The sequence below is a fragment of the Plecotus auritus genome (genome assembly GCF_963455305.1).
Source record: "Plecotus auritus genome assembly, chromosome: 10".
NCBI lineage: Eukaryota > Metazoa > Chordata > Mammalia > Chiroptera > Vespertilionidae > Plecotus > Plecotus auritus.
Genome location: NC_137785.1, coordinates 9,350,513 through 9,370,621, shown reverse-complemented (window position 1 = coordinate 9,370,621; position 20,109 = coordinate 9,350,513). Strand labels below are relative to the sequence as shown.

Sequence of the window (20,109 nt, the reverse complement as noted above, 5' to 3'; positions counted from 1 at the left end):
TTGTCTTTGCCCCTCTCTGAAATTGTCCAAAGGTTCTGTTTTCCATTTCTTGCTCTGTTCTCATAATTCTTAAATCTTTCCTCTATTCTAATAAGTTAAGCTATTATTCTCTATAAAGACTCCTAAATTCACATCTCCTGATATGCACACTTGTCCTATATATTTTACTGTCTCCACAGACACTCGTGAATGAATTCAGACTTTTTGTTCGAGGAATGAAAATTATCTTCCCTACAAGAAAATTTCTTCCACCTTCTTTTTCTTTTTTTTTTTTAAAGTTTATGATCTTCTAACTATTTAGAAAGATGAATATTTAATAAAGTATTTTAAGAACGAGCAGTTGTGCCCGGCCGGTGTGGCTCAGTGGTTGAGCGTCGATCTAGGAGTCAGGAGGTCGTTGTTTGATTTCTGGTTAGGATACATGCCGGGGTTGCAGGCTATATTCCCAGGAGGGGGCATGCAGGAGGCAGCTAATCAATGGTTCTCTCTCATCAGTGATGTTTCTTTCTCTCTCTCTTTCCCTCTCCCTTCCTCTCTAAAATCAATAAAAGTATTAAATAAAAAAAGAACAGTTATGCCCTAACCGGTTTGGCTCAGTGGATAGAGCGTCGGCCTGCGGACTGAAGGGTCCCAGGTTCGATTCCGGTCAAGGGCATGTACCTGGGTTGCGGGCACATCCCCAGTAGGGGGCGTGCAGGAGGCAGCTGATCGATGTCTCTCTCTCATCGATGTTTCTAACTCTCTATCCCTCTCTCTTCCTCTCTGTAAAAAAATCAATAAAATATATTTAAAAAAAAAAAAAAAAAAAAGAACAGTTATGAAGTAGGGAGTTAACAAAGAGATGGTGAGGTTGGAAGATCCAAGGGAGTCTGATTCACCAGAAATAGAACAAGAATGTCTTTCAAGAAAGATATAGCTGTGAAATGTAAACATTCTGCACTTACCATTTCATGAAGTCAGATATGAACTGAGGGACAGGTATGTGATGATAGTGTTTTCTTCCTACACAGAGTGTGTGTGTGTTGAGAAACTCAATGTCCGTGTGAATATAAAAGGACTAGGATTCTCAGGATAAGTAAAAGTATGATCACCTTGGTTCAAATGGAGGAAAGTATGAGAAATAAAGGAGGTAAAATCCCCTTGGGATATATTGTAGAAGAACCTTCTTTGTATTTATTTGTTCACAGGCCATCATTTTTAAGAGTTGCCATCACTTCAAAGATCCCATCTTCTCTGTGATGTGCTTCACTGGACCTGTGATTTTCCTATCTTCTTTTCATTCCTTCTTACTCTTCTGAGTGGGGCTCTTGTTCTCTTTCCTGCACCCAGTCATTCCCTTGATCCAATAAAGATGTCCTGCTAAAACACCTCGAGTCCTGCTTAGAGAACAAGAAATAGAAAATTTCAAGAAATAGGAGAATTCAGTTGCTGTCTTATATTTACATCACAAGCCCAGGATTATTGGGTAAATTCACTCCAATATTTTAATCACCTAAATTTAGTCATCTCAATACTTATTTTATTCTGGGATGCAATCATTAGATAATTGAGAACAGGCAAATTTCGTGACTGATTTGTGTTTTACAAGAATCATCACCTTGTAAAGGTGATGTAGGATAGGCCAAGGGCATAAGCAACGACAGTTCTAGCATCTCACTTCAGAAACTGGGCCAACATAGTACTATTGATGGAGGAGTCAGAAGATGCAGCTGACTTCCTGTTTTGACCTGTGGCTACATTATCAGGTACATTTTGAGAATTATAAGGGCCTATAGGGTTGAACATAATGTGAGCAAGCAGATGCACCTGATGTCTGTGCACAGCTCGCCTTCTCAGGATCTCTGGTGCCTCCTGGTGAGCGAGTATTCTAGCTCAGAGCTGAAGCCACTATAAATGGGAGCTGAAGCAGGGCTAGAAATGGGTAGCAGGCCTGCAAATGGCTGGCAAAGACCTCTTGGTGAAGGCGATACAGGTGCATACGACTGTGGGAAATTCAATTCTTGGAGGTTGTTTTATTTTTTTGAATGTTCCTAGAAGTTCCATTTGCAATATCCAAAAAAGAAAACCACCTGGAAGCAACCTAAAAGTCCCACCGATAAACGATTAAACACATTTTGGACTACCCGTACAGTGGAATATTGAGCAACAATATTGAAACTTACTTATACTTCAAAACAATTATGTTGCCCTAACGGTTCTGGCTCAGTGGATGGAGCGTTGGCCTATGGACTAAAGGGTCCCGGGTTGGATTCCAGTCAAGGGCACGTACCTTTGTTGGGGGCACATCCCCCCTAGGGAGTGTGCAGGAGGCAGCTGATCGATGTTTCTAACTCTCTATCCCTCTCCCTTCCTCTCTGTAAAAATAAAAAAACAACGACAATTATGTGGTGTGAAAGAAGGCAGATAAAAAGGTTTCATACAGTAAGAGTCTATTCATACAATACAGACTAACCTGTGGTGACAAGGCAGTTCAGTGCCTGCTTAGGGTGTATGTCGCATGCTTTGTGCTTGAGCTGGTTAGAAGGAGGCTGAAAGAGCCTCGCAACGTCCTTCGTTTCTGCTCACGTTGTGATCCCGGTCCCCCAGGCACCGCCTCCCTTTTCCAAACCCGGTTGGTTTTCCGAACGCACTGCCACCTGCCGGGTACACGCTGAGCTCCCGAGACCACTTGTTCTGTACGGACACCGGACTTCCCCCAAGATGGCCGCGCCCACGCGCTCCTGCCTCACGGCGCTAACCCCACACCGTTTTTATCGCCCCACCTGCTTTTTTGTCAAACGTGCTTACGTTTTTATGCGGCCCCTAAATCTCTTCGCATTTAGACTAGTGACTGAGGTGTCGGGAGCTTATTTTACTTTTCCACCGAGCTGAGGCGTCACAGCCGTAACGGCTGCTCAGAACGTACGCTGGGCCCATTAGGTGCTGATGGGCTCCCCCTTTGAGAAATAGGCTTCGTTCACTGTCCCCTACAACACGTGAATGTCCCCGCACGTCACGGGCCTTCTGTGACCTCAAGCCTCTGAAAACCTTTCCATATTCCTATCCGGGCTGACGGGCCAGAAGCCGGAGAGTTCCGACTTTTCTCGGCGTCGCTTCGGCCGGCCGCTGACGCAAAATCCTTGTGTACGTCAGGTGTGCAAAGATGGCGGCCCCCGGGGCGCCGAGGCGACGGCAGCGCGGATCCATTACGTCATAAAGAAAAGCCAGGAACCCGTATTCCGTTCTCCATAGAAACGCGGCCGAAACCTCCTGTGCTTTTGTCGGACCTTCTCAGGAGCGGAGGCCAGAAGGGAGAAGCTTAAGGAAGTAAGTTAGGCCTGCAGAGGTCGCTGCAGGCTCCGGAGGGAGTCCGGTCCGTACGTGGGTGTGGCCGTCGGCTGCTAGGGGGGTGGCAGCTCCTGTGAGTGGGTGAAGGTAGCGCCGGGCGGGGAGCACGGAGGAATCTGCTGGGTGTCTGTGAACGGGGTGTCTTGGGGGTCAGTCATGGGGGTTGGGGTGGGGGGTCGTCGCTGGTGGTCAGTGATTAACGGTCTGAACTGATCCACTACCGAGAGTCTGGAGGTCAGGGTTCAGGATCTTCGCGGGTCACTGCCTGTAGGTGACTGACAGCTGGTGGGCTGGAGTTTGTCAATGACACGGCGTCCCGTCCGGGTCAGGCTCCCAGGTAACTTGGAGGAATCGTTAAGGGAGGTCAGTGTACGCGGGCGCCGGTCTGGTTTAGGTATTAACCCCGTGGAGGGTGGGGGGTAGTGAATGGGGTGTGGGGGGCACTGTCTTTTGTGCCGAGATGTGTGACAGCGAAAGGCTGGGAGGCTCGGGGCCCCGGTGCTTCTGCCTTGAGCTCAGGCTCCTGGACCAAGTCTCTCCACCACATCTTCCCATTCCTTTCAACCCACAGAAATAAAAGTTTTGGGGGTAGGTGAACCATTCAGCATATTTAAAATTAGTAAGATTTTTATTTAAGATTCTGTTTTCATCCTCCTCCTGCAAGTTTACTGTATATTTGCTTTCAGGTTCTATGTATGAATATACGACGACTATTTTCTCAGTACGTACATTTTTTAACTGTTTTAAAAATTTGTATTTATAGCTTCTATTCCTTCTCTCTCCTTTTTCCCTGTGTTCATTGTTCCTCAATGACGTGTGTGTATATATATATATATATATAAACAGGGTAGATAAAGACTTTTTAAAAGTTTTTATGATTTTTAAAATGGATTTTTAGATATATTTTTATTGATTTCAGAGAGGAAGGGAGAAGGAGAGAGAGAGAGAAACAGCAATGATGAGAGAGAATTACTGATTGGCTGCCTCCTGCACCCCCTACATGGGATCAAGCCCCCAGTCCCAGGCATGTGCTCTGACCAGGAACGGAACCGTGACCTCCTGATTCACAGGATGACCCTCAACCACTGAGCCACGCCGGCTGGGCTGTAGTTTAAAGGAAAGATTCACGGTGCCTCACTGTCCATGTGACCTCATTTCTGTAATTGTTCTGAAATCTACCTGCCACTGAGGCACAGTGCTGTGCTGTTCTCCTTTGCCACTTTCTCTTTCCCATTCCAGCTCCTTACATCTCCAGGGTCTTCTGTGTCATTACCTCAGGTGTGATCTCTAGGGAACCAACTAAAGAGCCAAAATACTGGGGAGCGTGTGTTAAGGTGAGTGCGGAGCAAGGGGAATGTAGCCCTGAACTTCATCTTGCTCTTCATCCCACAGGTTTTGACAAGAGAGAAAAGAATGAAGAAAGCGGAGGTTCCCGGACCTCGATGTTGTCCTTGCCGGGAACACTTTCAGCTGGAGAGTGAGATTTTTAACTAGAAATTTAGGACAGGTCAAGAGAAGACAAAGACGAGTGTACCAGCGGCTGGCCATTTCCCCCAACTGAAGGAGATGACCCAGGCCCAGGTGATGTTTGTTTTATTCTCTCCTTTATCCCCTAATGGGTTTGTAGTGGCCTGTAAAAATCAGTTCACTATCCATAGTGAAATAAACTCTGAATCTAACGCCAACATCAGGGCAAATTAGGGTCAAGAATATAGTATTCATGCCGAAACCGGTTTGGCTCAATGGATAGAGCGTCGGCCTGCGGACTGAAAGGTCCCAGGTTCGATTCCGGTCAAGGGCATGTAACTTGGTTGCGGGCACATCCCCAGTGGGAGGTGTGCAGGAGGCAGCTGATCGATGTTTCTCTCTCATCGGTGTTTCTAACTCTCTATCCCTCTCCCTTCCTCTCTGTAAAAAAATCAATAAAATATATTTAAAAAAAAAAAAAGAATATAGTATTCATGCCCTAGCCTGTTTGGCTCAGTGGATAGAGTGTCCGCCTGCAGATCAAAGGGTCCCGGGTTTAAATTCCGGTCAAGGGAACATACTTTGGTTGTCGGCTCCTCCCCAGGAGGCAGCCAATAGATGTGTTTCTCTCACATCTGTGTTTCTGTCTGTCTTTCCCTCTCTCCTCCGCTCTTCCCTAAAAAACAATGGAAAAATATCCTAGGGTGAGGATTAGCAAAACAAAACAAAAGAAAGAAAATAAAAAAAGAATATAGTGCCCTAGCCCGTTTGGCTCAGTGGAGCGTCGGCCTACCGACTGAAGGGTCCCAGGTTTGATTCTGGTCAAGGGCACATGCCTGGGTTGTGGGCTTGGTCCCCAGTCGGGGGCGTGCAGGAGGCAGCCGATCAATGATTCTCTTTCATCATTGATGTTTCTTTCTCTTTCTCCCTCTCCTTCTCTCTCTCTGAAATCAATAAAAAATGTATATTAAAAAAAAGAATATAGTATTCATATGATTCTGAGTAAATAACTAATGTTAGCATGTAACATATAATTGAAGGATCCTCTGGGTTACTTTAGCTGTCAGCTTGTGTCTAATGTCTGTGGCAGCCGACACAAGAGAATCATGCTACGTTATATGATACTAGTATGTATCATATATTGTGAGGAGACAGCTGACGGTTCCTCAGGGAGTGTCAATATTTCATAGCACTGAGGTCTCAGGAAAAATGTTATATTCTTTCTAGAGGTGATGGGTGGACAGTGTTTTGAACTTCTAATAAAGGCAGAGGCAGATTTCTTTTTTTTTTTTTCTTAATATATTTTATTGATATTTTACAGAGAGGAAGGGAGAGGGATAGAGAGCTAGAAACATCGATGAGAGAGAAACATCGATCAGCTGCCTCCTGCACACCTCCCACTGGGGATGTGCCCGCAACCAAGGTACATGCCCTTGACCGGAATCGAACCCGGGACCCCTCAGTCCGCAGGCCGACACTCTATCCACTGAGCCAAACCGGTTTCGGCCAGAGGCAGATTTCTTACTGCTGTTTATTCCAGGGTTCCTCACAGACCCATTGGGCAAGAGACCAAACTCAGTGAACACAGCTTTATCAGGGACTAAGGAAAGTAACTCAGAGGACTCAGCCTTGTGTCTGGGTTTACCCGGTAATAAAATCTAAATGGCCTAGGAAAACGGGAGCATTGCATGGCTTTCTTTTTTTTTTAACTTTTTTGATTTATTGATTTATTTGAGAGAGAGAGAGAGAGAGAGAGAGAGAGAGAGAGAGAGAGAGAGAGAGAAAGAAACATTAATTTGCTATTCCACTCATTCACACATTCATTGGTTGTGCCCTGACTGGGATTGAACCTGAAATGTTAATGTATCGGACAACGCTCCAACCAGCGGAGTTACCCAGCCAGGGCTGCATGGCTTTCAAATGTTCTTCCATCAACACGTAGCTGAACCGTTGAAGTTCAGATTTGGCCTTAGGTAGCTGCAAGAAATTTTGTCTGGTAAGAGCTTGAGTTAATGGGTTCCAGGGTGTTTGCTTTATAACTCCACGCCACCTTGGAAAATGCAGAATCTGTCACCATTTTCAAATGCAGTTCTGACCTCTTCTTTCTTTGCTTTTATTTTCTATAATTATGCAAATTACTCACAGATACCTGTTTTTAAAAATATGATTTTACTGATTTGAGAGAGAGAGAGAGAAACAGAGAAACATTGATCAGCTGCCTCCTGCCGAGCCCTGGACCTGGGATCTAGCCTGCAACCTGGGCATGTGCCCTGACCGGGAATTGAACTGGTGATCTTTTGGTGCACTGGATGATGCTCAACTAACTGAGCCACACGGGCTAGGGTTCACAGATATATTTTAAAGAAAAATATTCAATGATGAGTGCCCATGGGCAAAAAAGTGAATTTCCTCTTTATAACGTCCTTCCTCATTGTCCCCTCATATTGCTTTAACAAATGTTTGCTAGTGTGTGTTGCTGTCACTAAACCTATGTGTGCATCTATATATATGTGCCTGTTTACCAATGTATGTGGATCTGTGTACATATCTGAGTACCTTAACACATCTACTGTGACATTTATATATCAATGGACTCATACTTCAAAGAACATGACCTGTTGGCCTATGATAGTGTAATTTAAGCATCTAAAGGAATAATGACAGCAATTGCTTGGTGAGTATTAAATATATGTAAAATTCCATTTGTCCACAGTCATACTAAAAAAAAATGAATTGCACTATGTAAAGCATTTAGATGAGTGCCTGCTACATAGTGTGTGATGTGTGGGATCATCCACGCCTTAAATCTCTGCCAGTACTTAATAATAGGACATTATAAAATTGCATAATTTTCAGCAATCTGAATGGCCCAATATTCTTTAGCCTTATTTTTCGTTTTTCCTCAGCACAGGTGAGGTTGAAATCCTTGTGTATTTTGTGGTCAGTTGGATTTTGTCTCTTGTGAAATGCCTGTCCTTATCATTTTTACATTTAAAAAAACTACGTTTTCTTACTGATTAATAAGTATAATTTATATCCAGTATATATTGATCATTTTGTTTATTAAAAACATTTTCCTAGCTTGTTAGTTTTCTTTTAGCTTTGTCCATGATATCTTTGTAATGCGGGTGCTTTAAATTTTCCTCTCACAAAACTTTTTTTTTTTTCTTTTTCTTGGTTTTATTAATCCTCACCTGAGGATATTTTTTTCCATTGATTTTCAGAGAGAGTGAAAGGGAAGGAGGGAGGGGGAGAGAGAGAGAAACATCAATGTGAGAGAGACACATCGATTGGTTCCCTCCCGCATGCACCTGACTGGGCTGGGGATGGAACCTGCAACCCAAGCATGTGCCCTTGACCAGAAATCGAACCCTCGACCCTTCAGTACTCGGGCCAGTGCTCTAACCACTTAACAACCCCAGCCAGGGCTGTTATTGATTTTCTGTGATTTTTTTTGTGTGTGTGAACATACTTCATATTCTCCTCTCTCTATTCCTTTCATAGATTACCTTATTTTATGGTTAGCACTTTAAGCAGGAAAAAAGTATTTGAACCTAAGTTTTCATTTTTCCAAATGAATCTGCATCTCACATGAAATAACTCAAAATGTGGTCAGATCAGCAGTGTTAAGAATTGTCAGCCCCCTACCAAGTCTGCTCTCTTTTCTATGTAGTACTGTCGTCAATAACATGGGCAAGATTATCCCATAGTTTTTCCCTCTCTGGCTGTTCAGTTGACAAGCAGGTCTCAATTTATTTTCTGGTGACATTTGAGCTTAGGCTGCAGGGCCACAGGATCAGGACATTGAAGATATTCCACACCTCTGGGCTGTTTTTATTCATAGCACTTCTGACACCAAATGTGTGGGCATTTTTCTCACATCTACCCATTCTACAACTCTCAGGACACCATCTGGATGTCCAACAATTCAACTAAATTCTGACACTCCTCTTCCTCCCCCCCCCTCCCCCCTCCTCCCCCTCCTCCTCCTCCTCCCCCTCCTCCTCCCTCTCCTCCTCCTCCTTCCTCCTCCTCCTTCCTCCTCCTCCTTCCCCCCTCCCCCCCCCTCTCTCTAATATCAATTTTTAAAAAAATTTTAAAACCACACATTATAATTGGTGTCAGAAGTGTAGTTAATATGAACAGGACAACTTCCTTTATATTATTTATGGCCATTAAAAGAAAAACACCCCCTAGTAAACAGGACCGTGTTGTTACAGGAACCCCTGACACTGGAGGATGTGGCCGTGGACTTCACTTGGGAGGAGTGGCAGCTCCTGGGCCCTGCTCAGAAGATCCTGTACAGGGACGTGATGGTGGAGACCTACAGCCACCTGGTGTCAGTGGGTGAGGACAGCTCCCCCGTGTCAGCCAGATGGTCCTCAGTCAGTGGCCTTTCCTTTCCCAGCTGCTTATACTTGGGAGTCACTGCAGTGCTCCGAATGGCAGTTCTCAGTGCCTCCTCTGGCTCCGCATAAAAGCACATAACATACTATGAGCTCTACCAACACAACTGACACCAACTGTGTGGGGGTTTTCTACACCAGCAGTAAATTCTCCACCTCTCCAAGTACCAACTGGGTGTCCTGCAGCTCAGTTTGATTCTGTTTTGACACTAATACCCAGAGGTAGCATCAGACTCCACAGGTTTAAGGGCTCATACCACAGGACCGCCCTCACTTCAGATGCCAGTCGCAAGTATTATGTATCCAGGGTACATCTTGGCTATAAATCTGTCCAACTTGGCTGTAAATTTGGTGTTCCAACAACGTTTAATCGTTCACTAGAATGGCTCCTAGAACTCAGGAAGGCACTTATTATCACTATCGGTTTATTATAAAGTTAAAAACAAACAAACTTAGGAACAGCCAAATGGAAGAGATATTTAGGGCAAAGTGTGGAGAAAGGGGTGTGGACCTTCCATGCCCTCTCCAGGGACGCCACCGTCCCAGAATCTCAGTGTGGTCATCAAGCTGGTAGCTCTCCCATCCAGTTATTTGGGGATTTTTAGGGAAAGTCCATGACGTAAGCATGCTTGCTTAAATGCTTGGCCATTGGTGATCCATTCTACCCCCAGCCCTCTCCCTCTCCACAGTGAGGGGAAGGGTGGAGGGGAAGGTTCCAGCCCTCGAGGCATGTCTTTGCCTTCCCGATCAGTCCCACGCTGAAGCTATCTACGGCCTCCAGCCACCAGTCATCTCCTTAGCACACAGAACACTCCTCCCTCTCAAGAGCACAGGGGGGTTAGCAGTTCTAGAGTTAGGGACGGGAACTTACACTGTCGGAAAAAATGCCCCTATTATGCTGTTCACTTAGGAAATTACAATGGCTTTAGGAGCTCTGTGCCAGAACCTGCACAAAGACCCGACATACAGTATATCACAGTGTCACATGCGCCCTCTCCTGAGAGCAAAGTCTCTGACATGTGCGACCTGTCTAGTCCCTTAAACATAACGTTCTCCCAACCCAAGTCTTCTGTCGTTTCCTGTGAACAGGGTATCAAGTCAGCAAGCCAGATGCTCTCTCCAAGTTGGAACAAGGGGAAGAACCATGGACCATAGAGGATGAACTCCATAGCGGTGAGTAGGTGTGAACCAACAAGGCAGGTGTAGGGGAGGAAAATCATTTTCCTTTTACCCTTCTAAGTTGTTCTGGCCAGGCTAATAATCAAATTGACATGAAACAGACTGAAAGGAGGAAATAACCGAATTTGTTATGTATGTACATTCAGGGGCTCTGTAAGAATACGGGGCCCAAGGACAAATCAGGCAACTGAGGTAAGGATAATGAGGTGGGCAGGGTTGTGATTTGGGGCTTCAAAGGAGAGGAAGTCGATCCACATGGAGATGACAAAGCCAATATTTGGTAAATAAATGTTTGCTGGGCCATCTTCAACAATGGGACCCAGAGAGGAGTTGGATTAAAAGGGCCTTGCCAAAAATAGATCCAGAGACAAATGGCAGAGGGGGGTGGGGGTTAGAGAGCAACCAAAGGACTTGTATGCGTGCATATTAGCATAACCAATGGACACAGACACTGGGGCAGTGGGGGCTTGCCCGGGTTGAGAATGTCTGGGGGGGGTTGTCAATCAGGTTAAAAGGAGACATATGTAAAACATTAGACAATTTAAAAAAAAAGGGGGGGGGGCCTTGCTAGGTTCCTCCCTGTCTATCACACCTAGTTCATATTAAACTGTCGTATCTATGATGGTATCTCCTTTCCTGGAGCAAGCACTCTATCTAAATTCTTACAGGCAGTGAGGGCCAATGTAAGAGCTTTTTCTTGCGTCTTTCTTTTCTTAAAAATAGCCAGCTTAAAATAATCAATATTTAGATGGCAAAATCTGCTTCCCCTCATGGGTTACTGCAGAAGTCATATTCTAGTCAGAGAAGGCTGGGGGGAGGGGTGTTTGAGGATACAGAAACAGTGCCCCCATATCCCTCCCCTTAGCAGAACTTTTCTTTAGGTCTTTAAAGGGACATAAACCGTTTTTCCCTCTTTTCTCTGAGAACTGATCCTCGCTTATTTTATCTAACATCTTGATTTTTGTTTGTCTAGATTTCTCCTTCCTTGGATTCTATGAACTACTCCTTCTTTGTACCCTGTCACTGTGTCTCTCTCTGTTCCACCTCCCTGGCTATGAAATTCCCACTTCATTTCTCACCTTGTTTTTGTTTTTGTTTTTTCTTGTTTTCTGCCTCCATTTTTGTATTTCCTATCTCTTCGCTGAAGTTTTCAATAAGTTCCTCTACTCTTCCTGTAAGTTCATTGAGCATCCTTATAACCAGTGTTTTGAACTCTGCATCTGGTAGATTGCCTATCTCCATTTTGTTTAGTTCTTTTTCTAGAATTTTGTTCTGTTCCTTCATTTAGAACGTGTTTCTTGGTCTCCTCATTTTGGCGGCCTCCCTATGTTTGTTTCTGTGTATTCGGTAGAACTGCTGCATCTCCTGTCTTGGTAGAGTGGCCTTATGTAGTAGGTGCCCTGTAGGACCCAGTGGTGCAGCCTCCCCAGCACGTGAGCTGGTCACTTCAAGTTTGCCCCCTATGTGGGCTGTGTGAACTCTCCTGTTATAGTTGAGCCTTGATTGTTGTTGGCACATCAACGGGAGAGATTTACTCCCAGGCCAATTAGCTATAAGGACTGGCTGCTATCACCATGGAGAACTCACATCAGCAGTTGTCCGGTACCCGCCAAGTTCACCCTATGTACAAGGTATGAGTACATTTTTAATAAGGAAGATGATGCTATGAGTTAGTTATAAAGGCGTGAAACACATGAGGAACTAGGCCATGGGGTTGACTATCAAAAGAGTGGCCTAAAGTTGGGCAAATGAAAGCTATGTTAGAAGCTCTCTGCAGGGAAAAGAGTGGAGTGGAAACCTGGATAAATGGAGTATTCATGTAGATGTACACTTATTGCCAGGATGGAGTGTGGATAGAGTGTCGGCCTGCGAATTGAAGGGTCCCAGGTTCAATTCCAGTCAAGGGCACATGCCCGGGTTGTGGGTTCGATCCCCAGTGGGTGGGGGCTTGCAGGAGGCAGCCAGGATGACTGACGGGATTTCATGAGTTGAAGTAGCATGGTGGAGAGTTGGTTGGTTTTGTATTTTTGTAACTCTACATTGTCTTTCCTTTTACCTGATTTTAGTAGTATAGCAATAATAAGGAACAAGCAGATGTTCTAAGAAATATTGAAGATAAAACTAACACAACCTAGATCTTCAAGGAGGAAGTTGGTCCTTTAGTACAACCTAACTGTTGCCAATAAGACATAAATATAGAATTACTGAAGTAGATGCTGGTGGCAAGTGAGGGAATAAATATATCAGCGACATTAAAATGGGAAAATTTTGGATATGACTTTTGTACTGAATGCTGAATGTGATTGAAAAAAGGTGACAGTTGCCATATCCATGTAGCACTGGAGCTTCTGAAGATGACTGTGAGGTACACTGGCCAGCTGCAAAATTTCCTGTCATTGTTGTCCTATTTTGTTATCAGTGGGACATATGATAACATGACACAGCTAGGCTAAAGGCTGGAGTGGTGATTATGTGAGTTCCACTCAATGTTTCTTGGTGGTGGTTCTTGCGTGGTGGTCTAGAGAAGGGCAAATTTAGGAACAGGATTATGATGTAAGAGCCTGTCTCAGTTCACTTTAGTCTAAATTCTGAAGACCTTACAGTCTTACTTGCTAGGTAATATATTTATTCTTTACACCCCCATATGTATTTTCTCTAACTCCATAGTCAGAATTTGATGCCTCTAAGTGGACTTTAAAGAATCCAAAAACCCTAAATGTTGGAATGTCTAAAATCTTGGTTTGTACCTTTATCATCTTTCACATTACATGTCCTCCCAACATATGAGCCAGTTTTCTCGTCTTGAATATCAGTATATGTTGATTATCTCCACATTTTTTTAAATATATTTTTATTGATTTCAGAGAGGAAGGAAGAAGGAGAGAGAGAGAGAAACATTAATGATGAGAGAGAATCATTGATTGGCTGCCTCCTGCATGTCCCACTGGGAATCAAGCCCGCAACCCCAGGCATGTGCCCCAAATGGAAATCGAACTGTGGCCTCCTGGTTCATAGGTCAATGCTCAACCACTGAGCCACACCAGCTGGGCTCTCCACATTTTTTTTTAATATATTTTATTGATTTTTTACAGAGCGGAAGGGAGAGGAGAGATAGAGAGTTAGAAACATCGATGAGAGAGAAACATCGATCAGCTGCCTCTTGCACGCCCCCTACTGGGGATGTGCCCGCAACCAAGGTACATGCCCTTGACCGGAATCGAGCCTGAGACCCTTGAGTCCACAGGCTGACGCTCTATCCACTGAGCCAAACCGGTTTTGGCCCTCATCTTGATTTGAGATGTTTCTACATACCCAGTGGCTCAAGTCAAGTTAGCAGAATAATCCTGGATTCTTCACTTTCATTAACCACTCTCCCCATGGAACCCATCATTCAGCTTTGTCACTTCTCTATGCAAATATATCCTGATTTCCTCCAATTTCCACCATCTCCATTGCTCCTTTAATCCATGTTTAATAATCTCCAACTCCTTACTTTTCTTTTCTTTTCTTTTCTTTTTGGTTTTCCCTAACTAGATTTAAGATCAGTGAAAGTAAGGCCTATTTTATATATATATTCCAAACACCAGCATAGTACCTGGTACAGGGGGCCATTCAATAAGTAATTTTGGTCTAAACAAATGCAACCCTCATCATCTGGATTAGTTTTCTCTTCCACCTCTGGGATCTGCGTCTTCCTAAGTTCTGTGGAAAGGTATTCCTCCAAACCTTGTCCTTTGCTGCGAAAAAATGACTTGCTTGTATTTTACTCTCTCTACATGTTTTGAAAGGTCCAGAGCAGCTAAATCTACATAAATTGTCAACTACCTTAGTGGTATACTGCTTTTCCCTTTTGGTTTGTTTGTATTATTGTGTTTTTACCAATGTGTAAAAAATAAGGAACATTTACACCTGGTGTATTTTTACAGTGTTATCACAGGGTTGTCACTAAAGTGCCATTAAAAAAAAGAACACCAAGGAAAATAAAAGTTTAAAAATAAAAAGTTTAATTCCAAACAAGATTATAAAATGATTCATTGTTTTCTTTCCTAGACACTGGCAAAATTGATAATTATCTCCAGGGTCACTGGGAAAATCAAAGAATGTTGAAAGGTATGGAACAAAAGCAAAAACAAGATACATTTGGAAATATTGTTCCTCAAAGCAAAAGGCATTTTCCTTTCGGGCAAAATCATGGTGTGTTTGACTTCTACATGAAAACTGTGAAATCAAATTTAAGTTTAGTCAAACAGAGTAAAAGCTATGAAACTAAGAACTCTGCTAAGTTAAATGGAAATGGAAAGTCATTTCGGCATGGCAAACATGATTCTCATCTTGCAGTTAAATTCCCTGTCAGTGCAAAACCCATTAGCAATAAGTCCCAGATCATTAAGCATCAGAGAACTCAGGAGGTAGAGAAAGCCCACGTGTGCAGTGAATGTGGAAAAAGCTTTGCTAAGAAGTCTCAGCTCACTGATCACGAGAGAGTTCACACAGGAGAGAAACCTTATAGATGTAGTTTGTGTGCAAAAGTATTCTCCAGAAAGTCCAGGCTCAATGAACATCAGAAAATTCATGAAAGAGAGAAATCCTTTATATGCAGTGACTGTGGCAAAGTCTTCACCATGAAGTGCCGTCTGATTGAACACCAGCGAACTCACACTGGAGAGAAACCCTATGTATGCAATGAATGTGGAAAAGGCTTCCCAGGGAAGCGTAATCTCATTGTACATCAACAAAATCATACTGGCGAGAAATGCTACGTCTGTGGTGAATGTGGGAAAGGCTTCACTGGGAAAAGCAAGCTCATCATACATCAGCGAACTCATACTGGAGAGAAACCCTACACCTGCAGTGACTGTGGGAAAGCTTTCACCACGAAGCACTATGTCCTCATACATCAACGAAATCATACAGGAGAGAAACCATACGTATGCAATGAGTGTGGGAAAGGATTCACCATGAAGAACCGCCTGATTGAACACCAGCGAACTCACACTGGAGAGAAACCCTATGTGTGCAGTGAATGTGGAAAAGGCTTTACCAGGAAGAGTAACCTCATTGTGCATCAGAGAAATCATACCTTAGAGAAGTCCTATGTATGTGACGAATGTGGAAAAGGCTTCACTGTGAAGAGCATGCTTATCATACATCAGCGAACGCATACTGGAGAGAAACCCTACACCTGCAGTGAGTGTGGGAAAGGCTTCCCCTTGAAGAGTCGGCTGGTCGTACATCAGCGAACACATACTGGAGAGAAACCGTACAGATGCAGTGAATGTGGGAAAGGATTCATCGTGAATAGTGGGCTGATGTTACACCAGCGAACTCATACTGGAGAGAAACCCTACATATGCAATAAATGTGGAAAAGGTTTTGCCTTTAAGAGCAACCTTACGGTACATCAGCGGACTCATACTGGGGAGAAACCCTTTACGTGCAGTGAATGTGGAAAAGCCTTCACCATGAAACGCTATCTCGTCATACATCAGCAAATTCATACAGGAGAGAAAGCCTATATGTGTGGTGAATGTGGAAAAGGCTTTGCCATGGAAAGTGAGCTCACTTTACATCAGCAAATCCATACTGGAGAGAAACCTTATGCGTGCAATGAATGCGGGAAAGGCTTTGCTGTGAAAAGTCGTCTAATCGTCCATCAACGAACTCACACAGGAGAGAAACCTTTTGTGTGCAGTGAATGTGGGAAGGGCTTCTCTTCAAAGAGAAATCTCCTTGGACATCATAGAACTCATAATGGGAACAAACCCTAACAAAGCAGTGAATATGGTCACACCTTCAGAAAAAAAAATATGCCTTTTACAATGTCAGAGACTTCACACAAGATAGACTTCTTTTATATGTATTGACTGCAGAAAATACTATTCATACAGTCTTGATCTCATGACCCACCAGGTAAATGACACAGTAGACCAAGTGTATGTATGCAATTAGCCTGAGAAAGCCTTCAACATGAATTCAGCACCCACTGTACATGAAAGAACTTATAAAATAAAAGACAGACTCTATGGAGTCAATGATTGGGGTAACCTTTCATTTGTCAAGCCTTATTAATACACACACAAAATGTGTAGTCAAGGTACGTAATCCTTTGCAGAGTCTGAATTCATTACTTACAAGTGAACTCATGTAAGGGACAAAGTCAAACCATGATGGTTCAGTGCAGTGTGCTCCTAGCATACTTGAATATAGTCAGTGTACTTTAGCCTGTTGCTAGACTTTCACTCATGGGAAATTATGGAATTTGCATAGGAGTGAAATTTAATGAATGCAAAGAATGTGCTAGTGCCTTAGGTAATAAATTACCTCACACTGTATGTCAAAATTAATACATAAGAAAAATGCAGAAAGTCTGGAGGAAACATTTCTAGGTAATGATATTTCTGACAAGTATATGCTAATATAAATCGTATGAATAGGAACACTAGGAAAGCCTTCTGTGGGAATAAAGACTATCTCATTAGTGATCACAATAGATCATCAGTGAGCTCATATATAGTAGTAACGTGATTCTTTGACTAGAATTAAAGGATTCGATTCTCAGTAGTTGCCTGATATTCATGCTGGAGAATAATTTTAGATGGCAAAGAATATGGCAGAATTAATCATTTCTCATGAATTCATACAGCAATAAAACTGCTCGAAACACACTTAATGTACAGTGACTTCAGCAAAATATCAGAATTCGTGAAGAAAGCTTTGTGAAAATGATGTATACTTGAGTTTTCTAAGCTATGTCTAAATTTATTATATTCCTGATGTCCATTCTGGGACAGGATACCTTGAACCATATACTCAATGGATCCATAAATTTAAAGTAGGCAGTTCTCAACACTGATTAAATTTTAATGTTATATACAAGCAGGAGTGTTCTGTGTCCACTTCGTATCATTTTATGATTAGCTCTTGCATTTCTTGGGCTCTAAATTCATCTCTTTTAAGGTACTATGTACTTCAGAAGTAAAAGAAATATACTCATAAATATAATTCCAAGTTTATAAGTTTTGAAAACATCTTAAATATGATCTTTCTGAAATTTGTTTTGGAATAATTTTAGACTCACAGGGAATTACAAATCATACAAAGTTCCTGAGTACCTTTACTCAGCCTCTTCAGTAATAGAACCATCATACATCATCAAAACCAATAAAATGACATCAAAACCAATAAAATGCTGTTAAGTAGACTACAGACCTTATTTGGATTTCACTAGTTTTTTTATGTTTCCATTTGTGTGAGGTTTTTTTGTTTTGTTTTTTGGTGTTGAGGTCTAAGAAATTTTATCACATGTATAGATATCTGTAAATCCCACCACAATCAGGATGCAGAATTGTTGTGCCAACACAAAGATACATCTACCTGCTACCCCTTTATACACACACTGTCCCACAACCCTGACCTATGGCCACCACTGATCAGTACTCCATAGCTCTAATTTTCTCATTTCTAAATGCTCTTAAAATGGAATGTATGGCCCTAACTGGTTTGGCTCAGTGGATAGAGCATCGGCCTGTGGACTGAAGGGTCCAGGTTTGATTCTGGTCAAGGGCATGTACCTGGGTTGCAGGCACATCCCCAGTAGGGGGCGTGCAGGAGGCAGCTGATCGATGTCTCTCTCATTGATGTTTCTAACTCTCTATCCCTCTCTCTCTCTCTCTCTGTAAAAATCAATAAAATATATATATTTTAAAAATGGAATGTATGTAACCTTTGAGATAGGCTGTTTTCCCTCCACTCAGCAAATTGCTCTTAAGATCCACCCACTTTGTTGGGTGTATACCAGGTAAACAGTTTTCCTTTTTTGTTACTGAGTAGTATTTTTCTCTATGGGTGTATAGTTTGTTTATCTGTTCACTGTGGATGGATGTTTGGGTTGTTTCCAGCATTTCATTGTGATGAATAAAGACTTTATAAACATTTATGTACCCAATTTTGTTTTTCTGGGATAAGCACTGAGGAGTTTTATGCTAAGTTAGTATTTAACTTTATAAGAAATGCCAAACTTTTCCATAGTGGCGGTACTAATTTACTACATCCCCACCAGCAATGTCTGAGACTAGAGTCTAGGACTCTGGGTTTGCAAAATGAGCCTTCTGATGTATATTTAAATTTGAACATCAGGGTCCCAGAATGGGCTTCTGCTGCTGCCCTGAGCAATTTAGGTTGAGATGCTGAACAACTCGCCTTTCAGAGCTTGATACACCAGGTGAATAGGACTGAATTTAATCCCTGAAGGAGATAAAATACTCTTACTATTAAGAAATTATGAAAACTAATTTATATAAATTAAAAAACATATAAGCAAATGAACAAATTTTAAATCACCCATAATTGTACCTAAGAGCCAAGCATTGTTAACAATATATTCTTCCAGCCCTGACTGGTTTGGCTCAGGGGATAGAGCATTGGCCTGCGGACTGAAGGGTCCCAGGTTCGATTCCGGTCAAAGGCATGTACCGTGGTTGCGGGTACATCCCCAGTAGGGCGTGTGCAGGAGGCAGCTGATCAATGTTTCTGTCCCATGGATGTTTCTAACTCTCTATCCCTCTCCCTTTCTCTCTGTAAAAAATCAATAAAATATATATATTTTTAAAAACAATATATTCCAAATTTTTCAAATGCATGAAAGTATATTTTTATGAAAAATTACACTATTTTGACCATATTATGAACACCAACATCATCAAATGTCCTAAAACTTTTCTAAAATCAACATCTTATTACAATACTGAAATAATGTAATTATTATAAAGATATGTTTACAATGAAGAATCACAAAAATTGGGATGTGAAAACACATATTTTCTACCCACGAGTACAAAATCCTAGACTAATCCAAAGTAAATGCTTTATTTAACCAATCAATTTTCAAAAAGACAAGCATTTATGACTTGTCATAACAGGGTCATAGTAATATACACTAAAGACCCAGTACACAGAATTCATGCTCTGGGGGCAGCGGGTCCCTCAGCTTGGCCTATGCCCTCTTGCAGTCCGGGACCCCTCGCTGTTCCTTACTGCTTGGTCCACTGCTCCTTAGTGCTGCTGCAGAGGCAGGAGAGGCTCCCGCCACAGCTGCTGCACTTGCCAGCCATGAGTTTGGCTTCTGGCTGAGCTGTGCTTCCCCTGTGGGAACACACTGACCACCAGGGGGCAGCTCCTGTATTGAGCGTCTGCCCCCTGGTGGTCAGTGTGCATCATAGCAACCAGTCGTTCTGGTCGGTCCGCCTTAAAGGTCGCTTAGGCTTTTATTATATAGATACTGTCTTACAGATCTGTTTTTTGTCCTCTGAAATCTTTTTTTTAATACTGACAACTGTATATTGGTGGTGGTGTTTTTTTGGTTAATCCTCACACAATATTTTTCCATTGATTTTATGAGAGTGGAAGGGAGGGAGAGAGAGAAACCATGTGATAGAGACACTGATTGCTTGCCTCTCCCTTGTGCCCTCAAGCCTGCAACCGACTAGAATCGAACCCAGGACCTTTCAGTCCACAGACCAACGCTCTATCCAATGATCCAAACTGGTTAGGGCTGTAGTATATTGTTGGGTTTTGTTTTTTTTTTAATATATATTTTATTGATTTTTTACAGAGAGGAAGGGAGAGGGATAGAGAGTTAGAAACATTGATGAGAGAGAAACATCGATCAGCTGCCTCCTGCACACCTCCTACTGGGGATGTGCCCACAACCAAGGTACATGCCCTTGACCAG

The 20,109-nt window shown here is 42.7% G+C and overlaps 1 protein-coding gene across 2 annotated transcripts; it reads left to right on the top strand.

The window, feature by feature from the left end:
• Positions 1-3,168: 3,168 nt before the first annotated feature.
• LOC308235454 (uncharacterized protein) lies at positions 3,169-18,318 on the top strand. Of its 2 annotated transcripts, XR_013959181.1 has the most exons (6): positions 3,169-3,306; positions 4,720-4,908; positions 9,015-9,141; positions 10,290-10,373; positions 14,430-16,826; positions 16,942-18,318. XR_013959181.1 is itself a non-coding variant. In XM_080644286.1 (5 exons), exons 2-5 carry the CDS (start codon positions 4,894-4,896, stop codon positions 16,145-16,147), a joined length of 1,944 nt encoding a protein of 647 aa, XP_080500412.1. In that variant the 5' UTR covers positions 3,169-3,306; positions 4,720-4,893; the 3' UTR covers positions 16,148-18,306. The 2 variants fall into 2 exon arrangements, 1 of the variants encoding a protein (XP_080500412.1); XM_080644286.1 differs by having other exon boundaries at positions 14,430-18,306.
• The last annotated feature ends 1,791 nt before the right edge of the window (positions 18,319-20,109 follow it).

Bases quoted from the DNA above. Each gene is read 5' to 3' on its own strand.
- LOC308235454 (XM_080644286.1), top strand. The intron at 9,142-10,289 runs GTGAGGACAGCT...TCCTGTGAACAG, and splicing joins CAGCCACCTGGTGTCAGTGG to GGTATCAAGTCAGCAAGCCA. The intron at 10,374-14,429 runs GTGAGTAGGTGT...TTTCTTTCCTAG, and splicing joins AGAGGATGAACTCCATAGCG to ACACTGGCAAAATTGATAAT.